General features: G+C 42.2%; 1 protein-coding gene across 5 annotated transcripts in view; it reads left to right on the forward strand.

The window, feature by feature from the left end:
* Hipk (Homeodomain interacting protein kinase) overlaps positions 1-27,298 on the forward strand; it is a 37,126-nt gene extending 9,828 nt beyond the window's left edge. Inside the window, exons 1-11 of one of the 5 annotated variants that reach the window (XM_070285677.1) lie at positions 136-154; positions 212-358; positions 21,980-22,275; positions 22,338-22,658; positions 22,731-23,482; positions 23,558-24,151; positions 24,217-24,464; positions 24,552-25,070; positions 25,638-26,596; positions 26,693-27,006; positions 27,123-27,298. In XM_070285677.1, coding sequence (XP_070141778.1) covers positions 151-154; positions 212-358; positions 21,980-22,275; positions 22,338-22,658; positions 22,731-23,482; positions 23,558-24,151; positions 24,217-24,464; positions 24,552-25,070; positions 25,638-26,596; positions 26,693-26,836 — 3,984 coding nt within the window. In that variant the 5' untranslated portion in view covers positions 136-150 and the 3' untranslated portion in view covers positions 26,837-27,006; positions 27,123-27,298. Of the gene's footprint in view, positions 1-76; positions 359-21,781; positions 21,895-21,979; positions 22,276-22,337; positions 22,659-22,730; positions 23,483-23,557; positions 24,152-24,216; positions 24,465-24,551; positions 25,071-25,637; positions 26,597-26,692; positions 27,007-27,090 lie in introns of those variants that run through there. The other 4 variants (XM_070285676.1, XM_070285678.1, XM_070285675.1 and 1 more) reach the window with 4 other exon arrangements.
* Positions 27,299-27,633: the final 335 nt, after the last annotated feature.

Genomic DNA, 27,633 nt, shown 5'->3' on the forward strand with positions numbered 1-27,633 from the left:
AAATTAAATGATTTTTGAGTTTCCATATTTATTTACTTACCCAAAGTTGGCCGTTTATTAACGTATTACGAAAGCTTGTAAAATGTATATTTTGTGTTCTAGAAAGATTTTTTCAATAATTTTCTGTGGTTGACTTGGCTGTTCTTCTTCATGTGTGTGTTGGCCCAGCCCAAAAATATATATACAAATACATATATTTTGTATTTGGCAGTTCGCTTGACATGTTTGTGTGTTGAAAAGGCGAAAGAGAAGCAACGACGACGAAAAGAGGCATACGAGAAATGTAAATGGAATTTCCATGCAAGACATCACGTAGGCTCAAAGTGCACAGAGACCACGACGAGAAACAGAAAAACTGGTAAACACACAATTCAGATTTCGATTTGGGTTCGGTTTTTTCGGTTTAGATACCCGCTAGGTTCGCAGTGAATAATTTATGGATTTTAAAGGGATCTGTCTGCTGACGATCGACAATGAAATTGAGTTGTTATATCTGTGAGGTCAGGATGGAAAAGCGGTCAGCAGGAAGGGCACTCTGGAAAACTTGTGAAAATGACAGATGTCCGTGAGGATTCAGATACAGCTGAGGCAGCAAGTTGGCAAACATTTCAATTAACCGAAACGCAAGCAAACAGCGATAGCAGGCGGCTATGTTAGATAGGCAGGCAAAAATTATCTTTATTTTGTGTGTATTTATTTATTCTGCTTAGCTTTTCCCTCAATTATTTTTGACATGCCACCGAAAATTGACTTCTGGCGTTGTCAGTATATAATATATCCATTGGTATATGACGGATAGGGTCAGCGCTAGTTCGAGGACGGAGCCAGTGCGATTGAGTGCGGTTTCTAGAGTCTCTCACACAATCCCATCATTACTGGCTCAATTAACTGATTAATTCCAAATATTAATGATGTTTTTTGCCATATTTTAATTTGAATTTTATTCTCTTCTCTCGTTACAGGTAAGCCGCAAAAAGTACAAACATTTGATGATCCCCTCGAATTGCTTTAAGTGAGTTTCAATATGATAATTCCCGGGGAGATCTGAACTTTTGTATTGTTGTGTCTGCTGTTGCCGAGGCTTTTTTCTGGTTTACGCTTGGATTGCTTTCAAAAGCCGAGTCTCTTTCTCCTTATGGATACAGTACGTATACATTGAATTTCGGTTGTTTTGGTTTTTTTTTTTGGTTGCTCAGTTGTTTGGAAATTGAATGATCGCCGGAGGAGGAGAGCAGCAACAGGCGGCAGCAGCAGCAACTTTGAGAAATCGGACCAGTTTCGCCTGAGAACTTGTTTCACTGTTTTTCTGTTTCTGTGTGGAGAGACGAGGTTCGTTCGTTCATTGCGCATACAGAGCGCAATTTACCACAAAGTTGGCAGCTTTAATTGAGTTTGCAGTCCCCGAAAAACAACAAAAACAAGTGAGAACGGAGGAGGAGTTGACTGGGTCGACTCGAAGTTACCTGGCATTGAGAATAATTTACTTGCTAAAACTGACTTGGGGCTGAAATTGTTCCACAATATTAAGGTAAAGCCCTAGACCCTTTTATTCTTTATATAATCAACAATGTAGATTAATGTATAGTGAGACAGTCGAGGGTCGCATACATTGTATTCTGTTGATGATAATGCAATCTTAATGCATTTATATCCAGTCTCTAGATAAGTTATAATTATTGTACGGGCACAACACCAATTTGATATATAACTCTGCTTTTCTTTCGTAGGCAAAGTTCCATTAAATAGTGATTACCCAGGGGCCCTATAATTTAATGGGTACAATAAACAGCGACTTTAATTTGCCATTAAATCCCCAACTCCTTGGCTGCTTCGCTCTTTGCTCTTCAGTTTTGTAGATGTTGAGGAATGGCGACAAATGGAGGTCAACTTAAAATTTATAATCATAAAAATACTTTAACAAAACAGAAATAAAAAAAAATAAATAAACAAGAAACGCGTTAAGAAGCGGCCAAAAGAAAATTCGCCAACACGAGTTTGGTTTAACAGCCGTTCTCTTTTCCCCTCTGTATATCTTTATTCCCTCTATAATGTTTAAACTGTAGAGCGGTAAACCTTGAGGTAGTTGTTGTTGTTGTTGTTGAGCGGCTGTCAATGTCTGCGTCACTTGTTTTATTGCTTCAGTGTGTGCGTCGTGAGTATCTGTGCGTGTGACAGTGCAGGGCCTTTTACTTGAATTGTATTCCACAGCGTTCCAGCAGATACTCGAACGCCCAGAGATACAAAGATACAGCAGCGGGCCAGCGAGCGACAGTGACAGTTACAGAGACAGCTACAGATACAGATACAGATACATTTACAGTTGCAGACACAGATACAGATACGGATACGTGCGACATCGTCTATGGAAATTGAGTCTAAATTGGGTTAACAAGTGTTAATGGATTGAGATCTCCCGCTTGTCCGTTCCCTTTTTTTTTTTATAACGTAAAGAACTGCATTCACATTCACAAAAAAGGGAGGAAAAACCATTCTCTGGAGCTATAAAAATATTTTGAGGGAACAAAACCAAAACGTTTTCTGAATGATACACGAAAGTACAGTTGAAGACCGAAGAATAAAGATTCCAGAAGAATATATATACAACAAATTCTAAGAAGCTTATGTCTTTTAACCATGAAATTAAATTTTAAATTATCAGCATCTCGGTATCCGCTTTCCGAGTATCAATGTCGCTCGCATTTTGCATTTTCGCTTTCAATTTCTATTTCGATCAATCAATTTTAATGAAATTTCTCAGAACTTTTTGGCATTGCCACCTGCCGGCTCTTATTTTAGCACCCACAACCTCCCCACAACACCTCTGACCCCCCGCTCATATCACCTCCCCACAAACACGGACGGATTACGAAGGCAGAAAGAAAAAGATTAGAAGGGATTTTGAATAGAAGAATGATAGAGAGCGCGAGAAAGAGCAATGAAAGCAGCAGACAAATTAAGTACAGTAGGTACTAAGTGTAGACTCTAGGTCATGGTTGAGCGCCAAATTGTCTTGTTTTGGAGCCTGGAAACAAAAAATAAAATTTTTAAATTATGAGTCTGTTAAATTAAACTATTCTTGTGTGTTCAATTAGGTTTATTAGAGAAAGATTGTTTTTTTTTTTATTTACAGAACAATTCCAATTATTATTTTTTTTAAATACTAGCCCTCATTCGAATGACCACTGCAACAACAAATTAAATAATATCAAAGCTGCTTAAGTCAAGGATAGATAGAGGGGGTCACCCAGAGGAACAACGGAGTGGCCGATGCAACAAATTGTGATAAGTGAAAAGAAAAAAACAAAAATAAATGTAGGAGACCCGCACCGAAATAGAATTCTCGGACTTACACAACATCACGAGCAGAGGACGGCGGCAGTGGGCGGTGGAGGAGGGGCTTTTGGGTATTGGGTGGTGCCAGGTAATTGCTGGGTCGCCTTTAGGCAGGTATGTACGACGTACCCTCGCTTCGTACCGTCACAACACATTAAACGCAATTATAGAAAGTCAATTGAGAAGCAGGAGAACGACAACACGAAAGCAGGGAAAACGCTGAAAGGCTGTTGGAAAAAAGCCGACATCAACGTGAAAAGCGGCTTGGGTTACGTACAAAAAAAAGAGAAAAAGAGAAAAGCTACCGCCCCCACTCACATGAATACATTTTCAACCTGCGTTGACAGGAGAGAGGAAAAACCATCGCAACACGTGCCTCTATTTGCCTGTTTTGTCCAGATTGGGTCCTTTTTCCCAATTACACATGAAAAAATGAAAATGAATTACAAGATTTAGGAATTATATAAAAAGTGGAATTTTTCATTGATATATAATTTTATGTTTTAAATAGCAAACGTTTTTTTTACATTTAAAGGACAAAAGAAGTTGGCCTGAAAAATCCTTTTCTTTATCATATCTTAATATATTTTTTCCCAAGTACCGAGCGTAGTTTTTCTTAGTGTACATTTAACCCTGCTCCCCCTCCCCCTGTCTGCTGATTCTCTCATTGCTTTTTGCTAATTCCATTTTGCATGCTGGGACGCCCTGCAGAGAAGTTTCTATTAAAATCCTTTCCTCGCTGCGGGAATAGATAAACAGAGAGACAGGGAGAGAAATAAGAGAGAGAGAGAGAGAAATGAAAGGAAATTAGAGATGCAGGGAAATTCGTGTGGGAAAACTTTAAGCCGGAGTGCCCACTGTATGGTGTTTTTCCAGAGCTTAATTCGAAAATCTCTGTCGGCTTAGCAGCTGGATTTCCAGTAATTTTACCCTCCGGCCTTTTTCCTTGGTTTTCCCCAAAGCTTTTATTTCGCTTATCGAACTATACAGCTGCGGCAAAAAAAATAGCACTATGACATATATTTTTCTTCATTGATTATTTGTTTTATAACTATTCATATATTTAACTTGTTTAAGGCTTTTATTTTTACTTTAGGCTCTAATTTATCGAAATACACTGCAAGTGTCGTCGATAATAACATGAAATTGAAATATTTACATTAAGAATGTGAACGTTGAACATTTTAGGCGGCAACAAAAATAGCACTATTTCAAAAATAACTTAAGAAAACGAAAAAAAACGAAAAAAAATACGGGAAGTTCTGGAATATTTGTATTCATTTGTATTCCTTATCGATATAGTGTATTAATATTTCGTTGTAAAAGCTTTGGCAGCAATGACAGCAGCACAACGTCTCGGCATAGAATTGACCAAGTTTTGACACCTTTCCCGTGGAATACTGCTCCATGATTCTTGAATGGTGGCCCAGAGCTCCTGATTAATCCTTGGTTTTGCATTGGAAACATATTTTTTTACATCAGACCAAAGATTCTCTATCGGGTTTAAGTCTGGAGACTGACCAGGCCAATCCATTAGGTGAAGGGATCTGTCTTGAAACCACTTAGGAGCTTTCTTGCTGGTATGTTTAGGGTCGTTATCCTGTTGGAAGACCCACAACAACGGTATTTCGTATTCTGCATAAGACAGCATCACTGTTAGCAAAATATCGCAATAGACATGTTGATCCATAATACCTTTTATCCAATGTATTGGACCCACTCCGTAATAAGAAAAGCATGCCCAAACATCCTATGGTCGGATGAAAGCAAAATCGTGCTATTTGGAGGAAGAGGATCTCGATCCTATGTACGGCGACCCCCCAATTCGGAATACCGCCCAAGTTTCACCTGCAAGACCATAAAACACGGTGGAACGAGTATCATGGTTTGGGCATGCTTTTCTTATTACGGAGTGGGTCCAATACATTGGATAAAAGGTATTATGGATCAACATGTCTATTGCGATATTTTGCTAACAGTGATGCTGTCTTATGCAGAATACGAAATACCGTTGTTGTGGGTCTTCCAACAGGATAACGACCCTAAACATACCAGAAAGAAAGCTCCTAAGTGGTTTCAAGACAGATCCCTTCACCTAATGGATTGGCCTGCTCAGTCTCCAGACTTAAACCCGATAGAGAATCTTTGGTCTGATGTAAAAAAATATGTTTCCAATGCAAAACCAAGGATTAATCAGGAGCTCTGGGCCACCATTCAAGAATCATGGAGCAGTATTCCACGGGAAAGGTGTCAAAACTTGGTCAATTCTATGCCGAGACGTTGTGCTGCTGTCATTGCTGCCAAAGCTTTTACAACGAAATATTAATACACTATATCGATAAGGAATACAAATGAATACAAATATTCCAGAACTTCCCGTATTTTTTTCGTTTTTTTTCGTTTTCTTAAGTTATTTTTGAAATAGTGCTATTTTTGTTGCCGCCTAAAATGTTCAACGTTCACATTCTTAATGTAAATATTTCAATTTCATGTTATTATCGACGACACTTGCAGTGTATTTCGATAAATTAGAGCCTAAAGTAAAAATAAAAGCCTTAAACAAGTTAAATATATGAATAGTTATAAAACAATTAATCAATAATGAAAAATATATGTCATGGTGCTATTTTTTTTGCCGCAACTGTATATCTGGTTGCCGTGGCTGTGTGTGTGTGTGTGTGTTGTTTGATATTATTATTGTCATTTCGCTTTCTACAGGTGTGTAATGTCGTAGTTGTTGGCCAAATTGGATGACTAATGGGAGATTTTGCCACTGCGCGCTATGTGTTGTTGCCTGTTTTTGCCTTTTCAGCTACTTGCTATTTTTATACCTTTTGCCTTCTGCTACGTTTTAAAGGCAAAACAAGTTTTCAACTGTTTTTTATTCGCTATTATTAATCGACGTCGTTGTTATTGTCAGCGTTCCACATACACGCAAAATAATACAAAATTATATACAACAAAAAGCAAATGAAATTTTTTGGGGGTCTATTTATCTGTTCGAACAAACAAAAACAATCTATTCTTTGCTTATGTCCGGATACGGAGAGATATTATGGAGATACATTTTAGATTAGACAAATTTGCTTAGCTCCAAGGTTGAAGTGATACACAAAAAACCTTTATATTTTATAATGTTGCCTTTAAAGTTTATCGATTTTGTTGGATTTTCTCATGGTTTGGCCAACAGGGAAGTCTTAGATTTCAGCTTTAAAAAGCAAGGTACTCTTCATGTTTGTTTTATTAACAAGAAATTATAGTTCCTACCTCTAGAATTGTTTGCTGACATATTTTTAGAAAAGTAAATCCCACAATTTATTTTATTTTTCTGCTAGTCTGGTCTCTGTTTTGAAATTATCCACCACGCCCCATTATTTCAATCTTAAATTGTGCATTTCAAGCGTTTAAAAGCCCAGAGGAAACCTGGCAAAATACAAAATATTGAATATGCAAAAAACTTTTTGAATGTTTTGGTCTTGCATACAGAAAAGCAAAAACTACACGGAGTTATGCGACAGAGATGTGCTGCCCCCTTTTCCCCTTCAGCAATTTGCGTTGAAGAAAATGAAAGAGAGGCAAGAAGCCAAGGCGAAAGAGAGGGCAAACATTCTCTTGTAAAACTCGTCCATAAAATGCAGATAAGAAAAGCAAAAAAAAAGGGAGAAAAATTGCAGCAAAAGTGCAGTTGGGCAACATTGTTGTTGTTTTATTTGTTCTTGTGGCTGCTCTTCTTTATTTTTTATTTTTTTTTTGTGAACATGTTTTGCCTTTAAGGCACACGTAAACTCACACTCACATATTTATTCTTGTCTTATTACACAAATTTAAATATTTAAAATGAAATTTCGGTGGCGAAAAGGGGAGTGAGAGAGGAAAAGGTGACCGTGCGCAATTAAGTTGAAAATATTCCTTGCAATTTACATTTCACGTTTTACTTTTCTTGTTTTTTTTGGACGTGTATTGCACGCATATTTCTCTTGTCTTATACATATTTTTAAAAAATTTTATTTTGCTGCTTTTGACCGCTGAGTAGGACAATTGTCTTAATTATATATGCTACCCATGGGTATTTTAACTCCAAAGCCATACATTCTTTATGAGCGTCATCAGGCGAGTCAATTTAGCCGTATGTGGCCTTCTTGTTACGTAGACTATAGCTCATTTTCCTCCTACTTTTCTGCACAGTTTCCATTGTTCCTTAAATTTCCGTTTCTTTTTTGCATATTTAATTGCAATGACTGCCCTTTTTTCCTTTCTCTGCAGTTGTTTTTCCCCAGCTTCTTTTCTATTATCTTGAACAGTCGCCTTTGTGGCGCTTAGAGTTTTTATTTTCCGAGATTTTATATTGTTTTGCTTTTCCATTAGTTGGAAATCTATTTTGGAACCAAGCTGATTGCAATGCAAACAATAATTTATGGGGTTATATAGTGTGGCGTAGACTTATCTCGCCATATATTGTTTATGACGTTAGCTAATAATCAACGCTGAAAGTAAAGATTGATAAGTCAAGATATTGCGTAGACGTAAGGCTTTTTTTTCGCGATGTAAACAAAATTACAGTTACACTTCCTCCCACCAGGAATGTGTCCTTTCAACTGACAAAATTCCTGAGCTCGTCTCATTAAACTTGTTTGTGTGGCATTCTATAAATCTAAGCAGGAATCCACTTTTCATTCCCTGCTTTTCCCTTGCTTTGCTTTGATTAATAATTGCAAAAACAACAACACATTAATTATGCATTTCGGTATAATTTATGAATTTAATGTTTTACATTTTTGTATAATTAATTAAATGAATGCCTATTTGTTGTGTGATGAATTATGTTAATAGCCTTGTCTCTCTTATTCCCTCTGTTTTGTGAGGTGCAGTGGCAGTGCGGCGTAGAGGGGGTACAACTACAACTGTCACACAACCCACACCCACATTCACATTCAGCGAATGACGGCGCCAAACTTCTACAGCGGCCCACCCGTCGCCGCATCAAGTGAAACTTGTCGTTGGCCCCTCCGCTGCCTGTGGCTGCTGCTTGTGTCCCCCTTAGTCCACGCCCCTGGGCACTGTACTTGACTGCGTCTGTGAGTCATAGTTCCATTGAGTTTGTTTGCCTCGGGAAGCAGAGTTGTTGGCATACTCTGCCCCAAGAAGGGTCGCCCATAAACAGTGACTCATCTGTAGGGGACAGACGGTTTTAAATAAATATGAAAATAAATCTAAATTAATATGGAAATGTGTGCAGGTACATATATGGCTGAGTTTAAAGCGGATTTCTAAAGCCTTTAAAGGCATCAGTTCAAGTGAAATTTAATAATATATATTTATATATAAAATTATATATATATTTTATATATTTTTATACCCTAGAATCACTACCAGCGTGTTTTGTCTTCGACTGAAATAGGATTTCCCTGCCTTGTTTATGGGCTTTCTGGTTTTGTTGGCTGCCTTTACTTGGGCTGCTTCTTGCCTCTTCTTCTATTAGTCATTGGCCATTCGTTCGGTGAAATGTTGCAACATAAACTCACTCCGCCAAAGCCACCCCGAAATGGATGATGTCAGCGGGGGGCTGTCTATGCCACCCCCTTCTGCACAGCAATATTGCCCCCTTATCGTCCGGGAATCAGCTGCCCTACCCTACCCTTAACCTAGCCCAATGTCATTGAGCGTTCTTCGTTTCCCCGGGAGCAAAAACAAAAGTTTATGTTTTGTTCAATTTTGTTTGGGTTTTGTGCCGAGTTCTCTGTTTTGTCTGGTCTTTTCGGGGAATTGTCTGCTTGATTATTATGAGAAGTGCTGGTGCCACCACTTTCCTTTCTCAGCTATGAAATTTCATAAAGTTTCGCAAGTTGTTTTTGGGGTCTCTTCCATTTCTGCTAGGTTTTTATGTTAATTTATGAACAATTTTGCCCCTTTTGTGTGGACCTTTATTAGCCGTCCACTCAATTTCTCATCCCCCTGGTGGGGCGATGGTCTCCATTGACCTGTTATTTTTTCCGTTCTCTCACTCCCTGAAACTAGCTTCTTCACTCTCATTTCCTAGAGTTCCTTCCTGTCATGCCATATGCTTATAATTCCATTTGAATTTCTAGTTCTCGACTTGAAGTTTCCATTTCCGTTGAACTATTTTTCGGGGGTAAACTTTCACGCCCACTTTTATAGGTTTCGGTGGGGTTCGAGTTGAGGGAGTTTTGGGTTTTCCGTTGTAGGGGGATCTTTCTTATATTGCCTTCCTTTCGGGTCTTTGAACTTGTTGTTTTTTCTTTGCGTTTCTGCAGCACATAACATTAAATGTTGGCTTTTGTTGTTCTTTCGCCTTGTTGTTGTTCCTCTTCGGCGTCTTCGGGCTTGAGTTTATGGCTCTTGCCTGAAATGAAACACATTTCGTGCGTTTTATGCGTTCGCCATGGCGTATGAGTAATATTTTGTGTTTTTATTGCGTATACGTCGTGGAGTCGGTCACTCGTTATTGAAATGCTTTCTTGTACACCTAAAAATTCATTCAAATTATACAATTTTATTTGTAATTAGGGGCAATTAAAGGAGGAATACAATTTTAAGACCTCAATTTAAAAGGAAAATTTAAAACAAAAATTGTAAATACACTGACCAATATTTTTGCTCCGTTTTGTTTTTCTTTCGCCTCGTCGCCTCAAAATTCTAAAACAATTCTACAATTTGAAAAATGCAAAGGAGGCGTGCCAATTACATTAACTAGAACACGCCACAACCAATCGAGCGGCCACACGCCTTCCCTCTGCCCGCTCGCCCCCGTTGTTGTGGCCATAATTCATATTGCATCGATTGATCCATATTTTATAATACCAGAGACCGAACACAAACAGAGAGGGCAGAACGACCGACCCACCCCACCGACCACTAGCCCAATTGGAATCGGATTAATTTCCCCAGCTAAAAACGAGGCTAGGCCAGCGGGTCGGCGGGGTAAATAATTCATCACTCAAGTGTCGCTCACTCCTCTGCTCTACACTCATAACTCATGTCCACTTCAGAACGCGAATAAGTGGGGAATTTTTTCGAAATTTTCCCCCATATCAGGTCTTGCTTGGTTGGAGCCCTGCTTAACTGACAGCTTTCCATGAAAGGAAGGAGGCTCGCGTCATTCCTTATCTCTCCTTTGACAGATAGAAAATCATTCACAGCTGCAATAGAAATAAAAAAATAAAAAAAACACTTGCCGCAATGTGAACTTTTCTTATCAACACCAAATAGAATCAAATGTATTTTGTTATCGCCCATTTGGACTTGATTGCAATACTAAAAACCCTTTCTCTATATTTCATTTGCAATTTTTATGAGCTTTTCTATTGTTTGTGCAGCATAGAGGTTAGAGAACATGGGGTACTGATATAATAATGTCATTGCACTTGTGTTCCCTCACCACATAAATAAGTCCAGAAAATATATAAAACAAGCTGAAATATTCAGGGGTTTCCCTTCCCTGAATATTAATATTAAATATTAGAGCAAAAACTTGCATCAGTTCTCTTGAAGAATGATTATTAAACATTTTATTCATATTTATTGTCGTTTATATATTATAAAAATTCCTAAAAATCGTTATTTTTATTTTTCGAATTTCTTCGCTTAAATGCCGTTTCTCAGACAAAATATCAGTGGAATGTGAATCAATAATCTTAAAATTGCATTTGGTGTCTGCTTTTGCGCATATTTATTTGTTTCTTTTTCTTGTTTTTCAAATTCAGCTGCATTGCATTTTTTTTTATTTCAGCATTTTTGCTTTTGATTTTCTGCTGCTGGGTTTTCCTTTCGTTCGTTTGACTCGTTTTGCTTATTTTTCATGTTGTGTTTTCAATCAAATTGACACGCTTTCCCTTTTCGCCTCATTTCCTTTATTGGCGTCTCCTCTTACCCTTCTTTGGGGCTTTTTTGCATTTGCATTTAAATTACATTGGATTTTGGATTTCGATTTTTCGGGTCTTCTGGGAACTTGGACTGTGGGATTGGCTTGAACTTTTGCACAGGCGAAACGATGTAAAAATTCGATACTTTGCGTTAATGATCCCACAGAGCTTGTTATGAAAAAAGAAAGAAATAAAATCGAATTGGAAATTGAGAGGGTTAAATGAAATTTTAAACTTACTTAAAAGGAAACCAGGACAATAAAAAAATGAAATATTAATAACTAGAAAGATAGATAACTTAAGCCAGCCAAAGTTTGTCAAAACTAAGCCAAAAATGCATTAATTTCGATTCGGAAAGCAGTTTTGTGTTAGTTTTTATTAATTTAAAAAAACTGCATACCAAATTTAAAATTTTAAGAAATCAAAATTTTTGGTCATTTTTGAGAATTTTAATGATGTAACCCCTTATCAAATTTCGCAAAAATGGCCAAAAAATCGTTTTCTTCCGGACATGTCTAGAAAGATTCGCCTGTTGATGCTGATCAAGAATATACACGGTTTATGGGGTCGGAAATGATTCCTTGACTTAGAAAAATATTATTTTGTATTATAAAATCTGATTTTTTATATTAAAAAACTTCTTGATTTTTTTTAAATTTAAAAATATCATAACTCGGCCAAAAGAGCATTAATTTTAAATCGGAAAACTGTTCTGTACAAGATTTTCTACAGATTATTAAATCGCAAAGGATAATTTAAGTAAATTTTAAATATTATTACGAATGATTGCCCGTCCAGTTCGTATTTATAATTTATGTTGTTATTTTCCATTGCATGCGTCAAATATTTTCCAGTTGTTAACTATACGTATATATATAGTGTCGTTGTTCCAGTTCTTCCGATGATGATGTTGATGATGCGCTGGCAATGATCATTACATTGGTGACTTGTTAGACTTGACGCACGACCGAGAGAGAGGGATACTGAGCGAATGGAAGAGACAGACAGAGGCTAGGCTGGTTAGCCAATGCTATTTATGTTTGCTATCTGTTGTTTTTGCAGTTCTTGGCTCTGTATTTGTATCTGTATCATCTGGCATGGACTCTACGTGCCCCATTCCCCCAGTCTCGTCTCCGTTTTCCACTTTCCACTCTGCCGAGTGTTTGACCTCAATTGAAGTTAACTCCGCTTCGCTGAGCGCAACTTGAAACTGTCAGTTATAAAAATACCATGGAGTATATGGAGTGCACAGACACAACATACACACACTTATTATTTATCGGTGCCGGTGTAAAAAAAGGAAAAAAAAAGACACTGTGATAGATCGCTTCCAGAGCCTACAAGATCTACAGATTTTATTTAAAAATACTTGAAAAAGTATGCAAGGATGCAAGACAACTGTAATGATGGTAAAAATAATAATAAATAAATGTTAATTTTTTCGATGAATCAAAACAGCAGTAGTTCAATTCGGAAAGTATTAAAAAGTTTCTTTCATTTGGAAATTCTCTTTTTTCTTTCATTGTGTTGCAAATTTGTTTTAGTACCAAAAACCGAACCACCCACATCTTGACAAGTACCATGCACACCCACCTGAAGAGTTGTTGTGTGTTGCCCCGCCCACCTTAAGCGCCCACTTCCGTCGGCTGTGCCCCCTTCTGCTCTCCTCCCCCTTTCTTGTCAGTATGCATTGTGCAATACTCTTTAGTCCCCCCTTCACGCTCTTCGCCTGTTCTCAGCTCTTCTATTCTCCATTGGGTTACTTTAGGTCATTGCAGTTGACGTCGGCGCAGCTGGCGACAGCGACAGACCACAGTGGGGTTTATTTAGAAATTTTTGAAACTACAAAAGTTATAAAAGAAATGCGATGTATATTTTCTAAGATTTTACAGAGTTTCAAATGCTCAAATACAAGAAATAAAAATAATATATAAAATTGAAAATACATAATGTCTGCCATAAATCAGAAAATTCTAGCCTTAACGTTAATATATAGAAGAAGAAAGAAATAAAAATATTTGTTAAATTCTTGATATAGGCCCACTGTGCGCCGGCATCGTTACGCTTTTAATTCTCGCTTGAAGGACGGCAACGTCGACTGCGACTGCGACTGCGAGAGTTATGTGTGCTGATGTTTTATGCTTTTGTTGTATTTGCTGTTGTAGTTGTTGTCGTCATTCTATGGTCAGACTAGAAAAAATAGAAATAATAAGAAAAAAAAAAAAACCAAGCGACCTCTAAGCGGTCGTCAACATTTTGTTTACTTCAACACAAAGTCGTTTCGCTAGTCTGGCCACATGGAAAAATGCAAACAAAACTGAGAAAAATGCAAGAATTCCTAATTACAATGGGGTTCTCTCTGTATGTTCGATAAACAAAACCCGAGAGGAATGCGAGTACACGGAATGATAATAGAAGCTAATAGAATTTCACAGATCGGAATAATGAATATCTGAGGAGAATAGAATAGAATAGAATAGCAAGTTCCATACATATTTTAGAAATATTTTAAGATTTAGAGCAAGAAGATGCAACATATGTAGATACAAGATACAAGTTCTTTAGCTTATAAGATCTTATTATATTTTTGTTAATTATTAAGTCCCCTGCTTCTTTAAATATTATGATTTATCGGAGTTGTTTATCGGTTATGAATCGCTGAAAAAGCTTTCCCAAATAATTTTCAAGGGAATTTAAATGGCTGTATATGTCTTTTGGGCTCTTAGCGTCCAAATACCATTTAAGTGAATCAATATTTTTGCATTTCTTTCACAATTCCAAGGCAATCATTCATCGTCCGATTTCAGGTTTTCTAAGTGTGCAATTTGCCAATTTCAATTCGCCTCATTTCAAACGGCTGATCTTAATCTGTGTGTGCGGAGAGCAAAAACTTTCACCGAATGAAAAGTTGACGGCGTACAAATTTCCCTTTAATTTTTGTGTATTATTTTCGTTGGCTCGTTTCGGTTTTATTTTCGGTCTCTTTGCCATGAATTACGTTTAATTTGAGGTGATTTCTGTTGCCGTCTGTCGCGCGCCTCTGTCGTCTTGTCAACTGCATGCAACATTTTACATTTTTACCGAAAGCCGAAAGCCACCGAAAAAGAGATCAAAATGAGGATCTTTTGATGGTGGGCGGGAAACGGGGGAGTTTGGGAGGTTAAGTGGGTGGAGGTAAACGCCACCCGAAAGCAGCATATTTGCTGTTCACTCAGCATCCACACAGCTTTCACAGCGCCAAGTAGTCCGCCGCACACACGATCCACAGTGGCAGTAAGAAAGAGATGCAACCTGTGGGTGTGTTTGTTTGGCTTTATTTGTTTCTTTTTTTGTTTTCAACACATCTACAGTCGAGGTTGTCGAAATAGCATGGGATATTTAGGATATACTACTCTGGGGGACTCATTCAAATAAGCCTGAATTTAACGGTTACACGGGCGACGTTTAAGTTTTGTTTTTTTAACCCTAAATGAACTTAATTTGACTTAGTTGTGTAGATCTAGTTTTTGTACTCCTAACTCTCCCGAAAAATTGTTTAAAACCTTGTAGAAGCATTTAATTAGTTTCTACTTTGCCTTATTTTCCTTACCGCAACTGTTCATTTCGTTTATGGGGTTGTGGGTGGGTTGGATGGGATTGTGCCGCTCTAGCAGCGCCTGATTTTTGCTTGGTAAAACTCTCAAAAACCATGCGGCCGTAGATCCGCACAATTTAAATTTAAATTGCATTGGAAATTTCTCTGATGTTGTGCTGCCCCTTTTATTGTTCGCTTTGGTAGCAAAAAAGAATAAAAAACCAAGCTCTTTAAAGGCCATTTTTTTATTTTTCTGTAATTGAATCTTGTTTGTTGCATTGTTGAGGCTCAGTAAAAAAAAAAAAGATGATAAAAAAACAAACCAGCAGTATCGCAATAATGGCAATATCTGAAAGACACTCGAGTCGGGCATTAACCAACAACAATTACAGTCCGTGTTTTCTACCACTCAGAGAAACTTTATTGTATTTTTATAATAAAATTGCTTATTCTTGGGTAAAAGTAAACTAAAGAGAAGTATAATTTTTGAGGCATTTATATATTTTATAATTTTTTATTTACTGTTTAGTATATATGATTTTATTTGAAATACATGGGTTTTCTCCTTATAGACCAAACTGATTGTATATATATTTCATTCCATTATATCGAAGGTAAAAATAATTAAATTGAAAATATAAGAATTTTTTTAGTGCGGCGTAAGAGAATGATCTTCAGGGGGCGATGTTGTATTTGTTGTATTTGTTGCTGGGCGGTGGTTTATTGGCGTCACTGCAATCGACTTCTCTCTGCCGCAGTCGCAGTCGCTGCCTCTGCTGCAGTCGACGCTTCTCTTGAATGCAATCAAGTGTGCAATGCAATTACACAAATGAAAACAGCAACAACAAGAGCAACAGCAGCAATAACAATGGCGAGAACAACAACAAAGGCAGGCAGTACAGAAACAATTAAAGCAACAACAAGTGCTGGGCAACTCTATCCATACCCTTTCATAAAGCGAAAAGGTTGAATTATTTTAAAAATAAAAGAAAACCTAAAACTATTTAAATTTTGCCTGAAAAGTATCAGCAAAGCAGCAACAACAGACACTCTGCGAGAGTATACTTTTGTTCTTTTCGTTAAGTCTTAGCGGAATCGAAAGATATATTTTTGCTTATTAAAACTAATGCCAGCCAATTTTTAAAATAACATTATTATTTCGACAAAGCTAAACAAATATACAATCTCAATTCAAGGGTATTTTAAGCTTCGGCATTTGCAGGAATTTTGTTCGTCTTTAATCGCTTATGTAGCTTTTTGCCATATTGTTGCCAAGCTGCAAACACACAAACAAATCAAAATAAAGCATGGCCAGGGATTGGGGGAATATATACCTATATATATATACTTGTTGTTGTTGTTAAAAGCAGCAACTTTTATTTCGTGTTGGCAACTCTAAACAAGAGAAGCACTCAAGCGTTGTTGTTGCTGTTGCATTTTGATTTATTGCATTTTCCATTTGGCTAAGCGTGGAAAATGTGAAAATGCGAACTTCCGATTGCCATTTCTGTGGGGAAAATATATATATGTAAATTGTGAAAAGCAACAAACCCAGGTCGCTGCTTACTCACCGGCTTAATCCCCATCATCATCATTAGGGAGAGAGATACCATTACGATCCATTTGAGGAGAACCCGTCGTCCAGCTTGGAGCTAACACATCGATTAAGTGGAAGAACCTGAAACTTGGAGAGCAGAGAAGAGAGTCTCAGCCATCAAGTTGATTGCAGATTAATGGACGATCTGTCGCTGTAAGATCTTGTGATTGGGTCTGAAGCTGATCTCAATGCGGATTTAAAATTTATACGATATTATTTCATTGCTGTGAAAGCATAGCATTTTTTGTAGTTTATAACTTCTTCTGCTTCCTTTTTTAGAAAGGCGACAGCTTATATGTCCCGCTTTTCAGTGCAATTTGTGCTTTCCAGCATGGGTGCCATTTTTGGCACTATCGCAACTTTTTAAATAGTATTTTTCGGTTTGTCTACTCCTCTTTCACGGGGGATAACTTGATCTCCGGCTTGTGGTGGGGAATGACATCAAAAGAGAAGTGCTGGTGTTCCTCTGGTGGGTTGTGTATGCAAATGCATACACGTTGGCCGCGAGAGTGTGTTAAATATGCAACATGGGCCATGAAATATGCAACTTCGGAAGAGGCAACAAGAAGCAACCATATAAGCAACATCACCAGCGACGGAAAAATAAAGTAGCAGGAGTAATAAAGCAGTAAGAGCAGTAAAATAAGCCACAATAACAACAAAAGCCACTTGAGCAGCTTCAGATTAAGGCGCAGTCTCTACCAGAGAATTATCAAAAACCAAAAGAAACCAGTACAGTATTTACAACATTAGTTTTATTAAAGAGTTAACTTGTCTTAAAAAACATCGGCAACATGAGAGTTAAAAACCTTAGTAGAAAGATCAGCAAAAGCCACGATGTTAATTTTTCCGAAGAATCACGAAAGCTTCTTCTGGTAATTGCTCAGCCACCATATTCCCGCTCTCTTTCTTCTTGGATTTCAACGCAAACTTTCTCCTTTGTTCTCGCACGTTCTTTCCTTCTGTTTTTTCTGTTTCTTTCTGAGCGCTCCCATTTCATGCAGGTGATTGCAGCAGGTGCCAAGAGGGGGAGAGGCGGCGAGGTTGCCGGCAACATTGTTGGCAGAGCAATTGTCGCTTTGTTGTTGCTTTGGCAGTGCTTGTTGGAACTTGTTTTTGTTGGCAGGTTTGAGTACACTGAAACACAATATTTTCAATTAGTAAATATTAAGAAATAATATAATTTTGTAAAAGAAACAACTACTAGTTAATTTTAATATGTGAATTACTTTTAGTATGATTTGCGTAGTTATTTTGATATTAAATCTATCATAGTGTAGGTATAGGTGCTGCTTTTCTTTTTACTGATTTTGTTTTTGCTGTTGTTTCTGCTACTGGCGATGTTGTTGGTGGCATCGTCAGGTGCGTTGACAAGTGGAAATGCTTGCCCGTACATTGCTCTCATTGCGGCGACAAATATTTATACGGCCTGCCTGCCTGCCTTGCCTCTCTGAACCCCTCTCGACTCAGCCCTGTTTCCAGCGACATGCACCGCAAATAAATAAAATAAAATATAGTAGTACAAGGCACTAGACTCTAAAACAAAGTTATTATGTATTATGTAGATTAGAGTTAAAAGCAGGTCTTATAAATTCGGATTATTTATTCTTTAAAAAATGATAACTTATAATCTAGGGAAATTTTTATTCACTTTTTATTTCCCAATACAAAAGATCCACTGATGTACCCACTTTTCCCTAGATATTCTGACATACTTTTCCCCCTGACGGTACCTTCCTACTTTTGTTGCCAGTGTAAGCCCCCTTTCCGTGTCTTGTCCCCGTTTTTCTTGGACGTCTCACCCCCCGTTCCTGGTTTATTGTTTGCGTCGATTAATCAGCGCATTTAATATGCGGCATACGCACTGCAGCCACACAGCAAAGGCAAGGAAAAAACAAAAACAAAACAAAAACAGGGAAAAGGCAACCAGAAAAAGAGCAGAAAAAAATTACATACCCCAGGGAAGGTGTAGACCCCGGACCCGGAGCCAAAAGCTGGAGCCGGAGTTCAGGCCAAGCCAACTAACCTGTTGCTCTGCTCGGTTGCCCGGTTCCCTCTCGCACCGCTAAATGCGACGATAATGGTGATTATTGTTTTTCTCAGCCCGTTTTCGTTTTTCTACCCTCCTCCCCTTTTTTTTTTTTTTTTTTTTTTTTTTCGTTTAGCGCCTTTCCGCTTCCGTTTTGTAAATAATTTATTTTGAATTTCTCGCTGCCACATAATCATTTTTCGTATTTCGCTTTGTTTCACTTCCGTTGCAGAGTTTCTGGCGGCTGCATTTTCAAAAAATACATTTTAAAAACAATAATTAGCATTTTCCTGAAAGCCCGTGGGCTTTTCAGGTAGAAACAGACCCCTTTTCAAGTTCTACAAAACTTTCTCTCTAAATGAAATACGATTTAAAGGAAACTTAAGCAACATTTGCATCATTTTATACGCCTGAATCGTGATGATTTATTTAATTACTGCCTCTGTTTTTTTTATTTCAATTATTTTAACACAATCTCCTTTCAAATGTCGTAAGCGAAAATGTATAAAATTTAGCAATTACAGCACGTGGGATCCATGGATTAGCCTCTATAATTGTTGACTGGCGCCCGGGGGTTGTGCAATGTGATTACAGCAATTACTAAAAAAAAATACGACCAACCAAACTACCTATGAGAATAAACCCTTTGTTAGGTCAGGCAATACGAGAACCCAACCTCAATTCCCGTCAACTTGGGGTTTATCAGTTTTCTGCTTAAAAACCACAACGAATTTGTTGTTCGGCCGACCATTAACCGATAACACTAGGTACTGGGTAGGGCAATGACAGAGCTACTTGGAGACTAAGAAGGTTAAGGATTATATTTCTAACGAAAAAGCATAAAAAATAATATTAAGACTTCTTTAAAGGAATACGAACTAGGGTTAAATGTATTTAAATACGCGATAAAGAAAGACTGTTGATAATCAAACACAAAGCCTCAGCTTACAGACAATTGTTATGCTAATAATGCACTCAAAATCTCCATTTGTATATTTGAAAATATATTTCCTAAGCAAAAGCCTTTTATTTTCCTATTTGATTGAAGAATTTGCAGAGTGAAACCAAATCAATTTCAGAGCTCTCCTCTGAGCGTTGATCGAATGCATCACTCGATACGACAACGACGACGCCCCCTTTTGGGTTCGTGGAACTTCCCCCCAGCGCCCCAGCTCCTAATTTACAGTTGGCTGAATCTGAATCTTTTATGCAACAGACACAGAAATTGCAACAACAACAAATGCTAACAAAAAGCAAAGAGAAAATGAAACACAAATGCGACTAGCAACCGCAGGCAGCAGCAGCAGCATTCGCATTCGTTTTGTTTGCTAAAACTGCGTCACGTTGCAACTTTGACGGTAATGCCGCCGTCGCATCTCTCTGCTCTTGAGCTTTTCTGATTTTCTGCATTTCAACTGCTGCCTGCTGAGATTTGCGTAAACAAAATCGGTTTTATTTTTTTGTATTTTTCCCTCTTTAACCCCCTTTCTAGTGTTGTGTAACCCCCGCTGTTTTCAGGGGAGAACAACGAGGGACAAGTGATGTCAAAGCAATAGCAAAGTTTTCAGCTTGATGCTCACTCACAGAAATTATTAGTATTGAAGCCCTGGGGTTAAGTTGATGAATTAAATATTTAAAAAATATACAAAAGTAGTTCAATTTCAAATCTTTACAAACTTGGCACTTGACTCTATTCACAGTTTTCCAATTAAAGAATTCTTCAGGGGCTTAAGAGGTGTTTTCATATAACCAACCTGTTGCATATGAAAGGATGTTAAGCTAGCTGTGGCCACGTGAGCCTTGTGCAAGAGGAGCCATTATCGAATCTGGAGGAGGAGCAGCAGTCTGGGGCAACCTTCGATTTGACCTTCGCTGCCTCCGTCGTCGCTGCCTCTGACTTTTGCCTTCGAGGTGACCTCCATTGGCTGCTCGCCGCCTTTCCATTTCCATTTCAATTTCGTTTTTTTTAACATGAAGCTTGCTTGCTTTTATTTTTGCTTCATTTTGCATAATTTATTGCATTTAGTTTTCATTTCATTTACTGCTGCCGCTGCCTGAAGTTTGTGCCATAAATTTGTCCACCTCGGTCCACCTTCTCCTGCTCTTGTCCATGCTCTTCCATCGCGTGTGTCCCTAATTTCAGCTCTTTGATTGCCTCTCCCTCTTATACGCCTCGCGGATGGCCAGTTTTGTTTTTCCCAGGCTTGGGCCACGCCCACATGGCCCTTCCGGCTCCAGGAAGCCACCTTCTTGGTATACGTAATTGGCCTCAGAGTGCGTGGGTTTGGCGCCTGCTTCTGCTTCCGTGGATAGCTATTTTTGTGGCCTGGTTCCATTCATATCGAATGTCCTTTGACGTAAATTAATTAAGTTATGTGAATGTATACGTGCAGTGGCAGCAAAAGGGAAAGCAGAGGAGGTTGTTATGCTACTGAGCCGCCTCGGGCGGATGGCGGCTACTTAAATGCTTCTATTTTTAGTGGCCTAACTACGGGGAAGTCAGTGCAAAACAAAGTGGAAGAGGATGGATGGGTGGCCAGATGGCTTCTAGGGAACTCGCCATGTGTTATTGTCATGGAGATGTTGTGGAATCGCTTAGCAGCTCAAGGGGAAATATAACAAGAGGCCTTCCGAGTCCTTAATGAGGTTTTATTAAATTATTAAATGGAAATTAATTATTCATATCAAAGATATAGCCTAATATCATACAAACAATATTATAGAAAATAAATTGGAATACTTTTAGACAGGTTTTTTGAATTGCTGAGTTGTAATTTAATTATTAAGAAAATTAAGTCAAATTTTCTATACCTAATTGTTAGGCTTTCTGTCACAAGTTCACAAGGATTTTTTAGCTTTAATATTTCATAGCATACTTTATTTATTTATTTATTTTGCAAAGAGTAACTCCTTACAATTTTAAAATATTTTAAATTGATTTCAAATTCTTAACCATTTTCTTAATAATTATTCAATTTAAAGAAACTTATCCCATTATTTTAATATTTCTTATTAAGTTGATGAGCTTCTCCTTGAGCAGCTTCACCTTCCTTATTGTCTGGCCTGGTGTCTCCGCCACCTCCGTCCCATTATTCCCCCCTCTTGCCATTCCCTGCCCTGTCTGTCACCCGTTTTCTTAGTCACCAGTCCATTATTTTGTTGGCCAATTTCCCCCATAATGTTTTCCTCTTTTGGGCGCTTTGTTGGGGGCGTTGACAAGACGCAAATGCCGCTGGTGATGAGCTTGCAGAGACAGATAAAGATTCTATATATCAGCTATATATGTGCACATGACTGTGTACTGTGTCTGGGAATGAAAACGGGGAACTGCGTTCAGTTGCATTTCAACGACCAAGGTGGCGGGAATCGCCTGAAAAAGGTGAAATCATAAGGAAATTTTACACGCCACAAAGAAGCGGAAGAAAGGCAGATACACCAAGAACAATGATCTCCTTGGTGATAAGGAGATTACTTAGGAAAGGTAGAGGATATCCCTTGTCTTCAGCTGGAAAAGTTAACTCTGATCCTTGAATAAAGTCTGAAATCTTCACTTGTCTCCCATTCAGATTGCGATTGCGGCTGCGTAGACTCGTACAATTCCAGCCACGGCCCGCAGGACTCGTCAACAGCAGCAGCGGCAGCGGGAGCGGGATCTGGAGGATCGAGAGCTGGAGTGGGAACGGAAGCGGGAGCGGGCTCAGGACCAGACGCAATCAGCTTCAAGACGGCGCACACAAAGGTCGCCACCTCGGGGGGCCATGCCAACACGCAGCCCCCCAGCAAGAGGTCCAGCAGTGGAGCAGATGGCGACTATCAGCTGGTGCAGCACGAGGTCCTTTACTCCCTTTCGGCGGAGTATGAGGTGGGTTCCGATGAGTTCTTTTTCCTCAATAAGCAGAGCTTAAGCTTTTCTTTTCTCCTTAGGTGCTGGAGTTCTTGGGACGCGGCACCTTTGGCCAGGTGGTCAAGTGCTGGAAACGCGGCACCTCCGAAATCGTGGCCATCAAGATCCTGAAGAATCATCCCTCGTATGCGCGCCAAGGCCAGATCGAGGTCTCGATCCTCTCGCGGCTCAGCCAGGAAAATGCCGACGAGTTCAACTTTGTGCGGGCCTTCGAGTGTTTCCAGCACAAGAATCACACCTGCTTGGTTTTTGAGATGCTCGAGCAGAACCTCTATGACTTTCTCAAGCAGAACAAGTTCTCGCCGCTGCCCCTCAAGTACATAAGGCCCATCCTGGAGCAGGTGAGTGTCACATATTGAATCTCTTCACTGAAATTGTATAATTTATAAATATAATTATTCTTTTAATCCCAGGTATTGACGGCCCTGTTGAAGCTGAAGCAACTGGGCCTGATCCATGCCGATCTGAAGCCGGAGAACATCATGCTGGTTGACCCAGTGCGTCAACCGTACCGCGTCAAGGTGATTGACTTTGGCAGCGCCTCCCATGTCAGTAAGACGGTCTGCAACACGTACCTGCAGTCGCGCTACTACCGCGCCCCCGAAATCATCCTGGGCCTGCCCTTCTGCGAGGCCATCGACATGTGGTCGCTGGGCTGTGTGGTGGCGGAACTCTTCCTCGGCTGGCCCCTGTACCCGGGCAGCTCGGAGTTCGACCAGATCCGCTACATCTCGCAGACGCAGGGCTTGCCCACGGAGCACATGCTGAACAGCGCCTCCAAGACGTCCAAGTTCTTTTACCGCGACGTCGACTCCACGTATCCCTTCTGGCGGTTGAAGACCACCGAGGAGCACGAGGCGGAGACGAATACGAAAAGCAAGGAGGCGCGCAAGTACATCTTCAACTGTCTGGATGACATTGGTCAGGTGAATGTGCCCACGGATCTGGAGGGTGGTCAGCTGCTGGCGGAGAAGACAGACCGAAGGGAGTTCATTGATCTGCTGAAGCGCATGCTGACCATTGACCAAGAGCGCCGCCTGACGCCCGCCGAGGCGCTGAATCACTCGTTCACGCGCCTGACCCACCTGGTGGACTATGTGTACTGCAACAATGTCAAGGCCTCGGTCCAGATGATGGAGGTGTGCCGGCGGGGCGATTTCCACACGTAAGTATCCTTAATCCTTAAGGATAACAACCTTAAGGTTGTATGCTTTATTATTGTTTTCGATTTTCCCCGCAGAGTCCAGCCTGCCTCGACGCTGGTGACCAACTTTGTGCCCTCGAGCACCGAGAACATGACCTTCACCATCAACAACCAGCTGACCAGCCAGGTGCAGCGCCTCGTCCGCGACGGCCGGCCCTTGGCCTACGAGGGCCTGTACCAGATCTACAACGGACGCAGCGTGGCCAGGCAGTACCCGCAGGCGCGGACGGACAGCTTCCAGCACCAGCTGGTGTCGAACATTCTATGCCCGCCCTCCTACCAGGCCATGCCCAGTCCCACCAAGCATGTGGTTGTGGGCAGTGCCACCATGCAGCCACCGTTGCAGGTACCGCCGCAGCAGTATGTCAATGTCCCGGTGCCGGTGTCCATGGTGGAGCCCACCTCGGGTCAGCGGATGTTGCTGACCAACCGGGTGCAGGCCAGCGGTGTGGCCTGGCCGCAGACCGGCAGGCAAATGGCCTTGGTGCCGTCGTGGCCACAGCAGGCGCCCGCCCACTCGCTCATCGTGGATTCGACGCCGCTGTTCAACGTGGAGGAGATCTATCCGAAGCACCACCTCAACTTGCCACGCAACGATCTCAAGAAGGAGTCGCCGGCTCACCATCTAGCGTAAGTGTTCTATTAAAATTTGTGTCGAGGATAAGCCAATTTAATCCGTTTCCTTCCTCCTCCAGCAAGGGCAACTCATATCGTGCGCCGCGGCACGAGAAGAAGGAGCACCAGCAACTGTCGCCGGTGAAAAAGCGGGTGAAGGAGAGCTCGCCGCCGCATCAGCAGCGCTACCAACGCACCGCCCACGTCTCGCCGCAGTACCATGCGCACCACAATTGCAGTTATGGCAACGGGGGAGGAGGAGGAGGTGGTGGTGGCTACAGCGCCAGCGCGGGATCGGTGGTGGCCTCCTCGGCAGCCTCCGCCAGCAGTGAGTGCACAAATAATGGAATATCAATGCATATACCTTGTATACCAGCCTATATTCATCCCATTTTTATTCTTTTTCCCCCCGCAGACATTGTCAACGTTGGCTCTTCGAGCTCACACCATCACCATGCACCGGTGGCCCATGCCCAGCCCAGCTACAGCAGCTCCTCCTCGTCGGCCCATCACATTGTGAGCAACTGCAACGCCAACGGAGGCTATCCACAGCCGCCGGCCCACGCCCACCAGCAGCATCCGCATGCAGCGCAGCCCCATCCCCAGCAGAATCCCAGCCAGCATCCGCAGCAACAGTTGCCGCTGCCGCAGCATGTAAAGCAGCCGACGATCACCATTCACGACACGCCCTCGCCCACGGCCGTGATTACGATCTCCGACAGCGAGGACGAGGGCGGTGATGGTCTGGGAGTGGGAGGAGTGGGCCAGGTGCCGGTGGTCAAGCAGAGGGCGCATGCCCAGTCGCAGACGAGCAGCAGTTTGCTGCAGCAGCAGCAGCACGCGCCCAGCTCTAACTCCTCGTGCAGCAGGAGCAGCGCCCACCAGCAGACGCAACATCCGCAGCATCAGCAGCAGCAGCAGCAGATAACTTATGGTAATGCCCAGACCCAGAGCCACCAGAGCCACCTGGGAGCCAGCAGCACGGGTAGCCAGCATAGCAGTAGCCATAGCAGTAACAGTAGCCACAGTAGCAGTAGTCACCACCACCACCACCACCCTCATCATCTGAATCCGTCTCATCCGAATCCGCCTCATCAGCCAGCGAGTGGAAGTGGAATAGGATTGGGAACGGGAGCGGGAGCGGGAACGGGAGCGGGAACTGGCACGGGATCGGCAGCGGGAACGGGAACGCAGCTTCAGCAACAGCTCCAGCCACAGTCGCAGCCGCAGCCTCATACTCAGCCGGCGACGCATCCTCATTACCATGCCACGTCCACGTCCTCCTCCTCATCCACTTCTGCTTCCACTTCCAGTCACCATCAGCATCAGCATCACCCCCATCACCCAACCCCTTCCTCCTCCATGTCCTCATCCTCTCAGTATGGCGCCCCCGTCCCTGTCCCTGTCCTCTGCCCCAGTCTCTCCTCCCAATCTCAGTCGCATCTCAGTCGCCATAAGCAATCGCAGCACGTGCAGCTAGTAATTCCATGCGTAACCGTAGGTGACCACGATCCGGAGGATGCTCGCCGTCGTCATCATGCCGCCGCCGCAGCCGCCGTGGGAAGCCCCAAGCATCATCATACGCATCACCAGCACCAGCCGGCCTTGCAGCAACCTGCTCCTCCGCCGCAACAGCAGCAGCAACATCAGTATCAGCCGCAGCAGCAGCAGCCTCCACCCCAGCAGGTGCAGCCCAGCATTAAGTACGAGCCCGGTCAGTCGCAGAAGAAGCGCATCCTGGCCATGGCCCAGAGCGAGTGTGGCTACCAGCCGCAGGTGCCCAGCCAGCCGCCGTCCTCCGCCAGCTTGCCGCACATTCCCACAAAGCAGGAGCCGGCCGAGTTTTATCCAGATTACGCAGCGGCCGCTCCTCCGCCGCCACAGCAACAGCAGCAGCAGCTGGACACGAAGCGCTCGTCCTGGGCGCCCACCTCCTCGGCGGCTCCGCCTTTAGCCCATCCGAAAAGAGAGGCCCCATCGGCGGCACCCATCAGCTATGTGGCCCCGTCGGTGGCCCCACCGCTGGCCCACTCCAAGAGCAGCTCCGCCTCATCTTCGTCGTCGATCAGTGCGGCGGCTGCAGCAGCGGCTGCTGCAGCTGCGGCAGCAGCGGCCAGCGTGGGTCCACCTTCGTGGGGTGCTCCGCAAGTCTACCGGCAGCCATCGCAACCGCCGCCAGGCAGCGTGGCGCTAAGCGTGGGAGTTCAGCCGCCGCCAGTGGCTCCGCATCCGCACCACACGCACAGTCACAGCGGCCATCATCATCACCAGGCGGGCACACCGTTGGGCGGATCGCCGTCCTCGACAGCGGCGGCTGCCCTGCTGCAGCCGGATATCTACGGCCAGGGCGACATTTATCGCCGGCCCACGGTCTTTGTGTCGCAGGCGGCGCCCAGCTATGCGTACACCAATCGGGCAGTGGTGGCCCCACCGCCGGCTCACAACAGCTCCAGTCGTCAGGTGAGCTTGAAATTCCATAGAAAGGGTTGTTTTTATTACTTAAAATAATTTAAAATTGTATTTCCAACTCTATATTTTACTTGCCTTCCCCTCCAGGTGATACCATCGCACCCGCTACCGGCGCACATCCAGATACCCACCCAGTACAGCCAGTTTGGACCGCTCAGTCCTGCCCAGGTAGCAGCCAGCAAGCACGCGGCGCACTTTGCGCCCACCAACATATGGTATGGGGCTGAGTAGGCTGTGACCGAAGTGGGAGAGAGAGAAGGGGCGACGGGACGAGAGGAGAACCAAGAACCAGAACCAGAACCACCCAAGCACACGCACCACACCACCACCACCCACCAGTTCCCAGTTGTTCTAATCTTGAGCTAGAGCTAGAGAGCCCGGGTGACTGATTCAACGCTCGAGTGAGTCGAAAATGCCGGGATGCCGAGCCGAAATTGTAGCTTCTCTGTTTGAGGCCGAGGGCCAATGTTTTGTGCTAACGAAAGGTTTTTCTTTTTCCTACTCTCTGCCTTCACAGATCGTTTGTGGCCTCGGCCGAGGGAGTTGACCCGCCACCAGAGCACAGCCAAGAATTGCAGCAGCAGCTCCAACTGACCCAGTGCTGGTGGTTTATGCTGCTCATGCAGCAAACCATCATCCACAACACCAGTATGCTGAGCAGCGACACTGCAACAGCAGCAGGAGCAGCCACAGCAGCCACATCCTCCTCCACCTGCTCCTCCTCCGGAAGCAACCTTAAGCAGAACCCCAACCCCCCATAGAGTGCACTCGTCCCGCCAGTTCTCAGTTAGTTTTGTCTTTATTTTTTGCCGAGAAATCTTGTTTCGTTGGATTTCTCAGTAACTCACTCGTCTACACGACTATTAATTTTATTATCTTTTTTTTTTATAAATAATATTAATAAATGTACAGCGCTCTTACACGCAGCTGGGTGTAAAGTGCTCGGCCTAAAGATTTTGTAATGTGTGTGTAAAACTAGGCACATACACACACACACACCTAGCTTCACTTTCTATATATTGTATGTG

The sequence above is a fragment of the Drosophila kikkawai genome, chromosome 3L (assembly GCF_030179895.1).
Source record: "Drosophila kikkawai strain 14028-0561.14 chromosome 3L, DkikHiC1v2, whole genome shotgun sequence".
NCBI lineage: Eukaryota > Metazoa > Arthropoda > Insecta > Diptera > Drosophilidae > Drosophila > Drosophila kikkawai.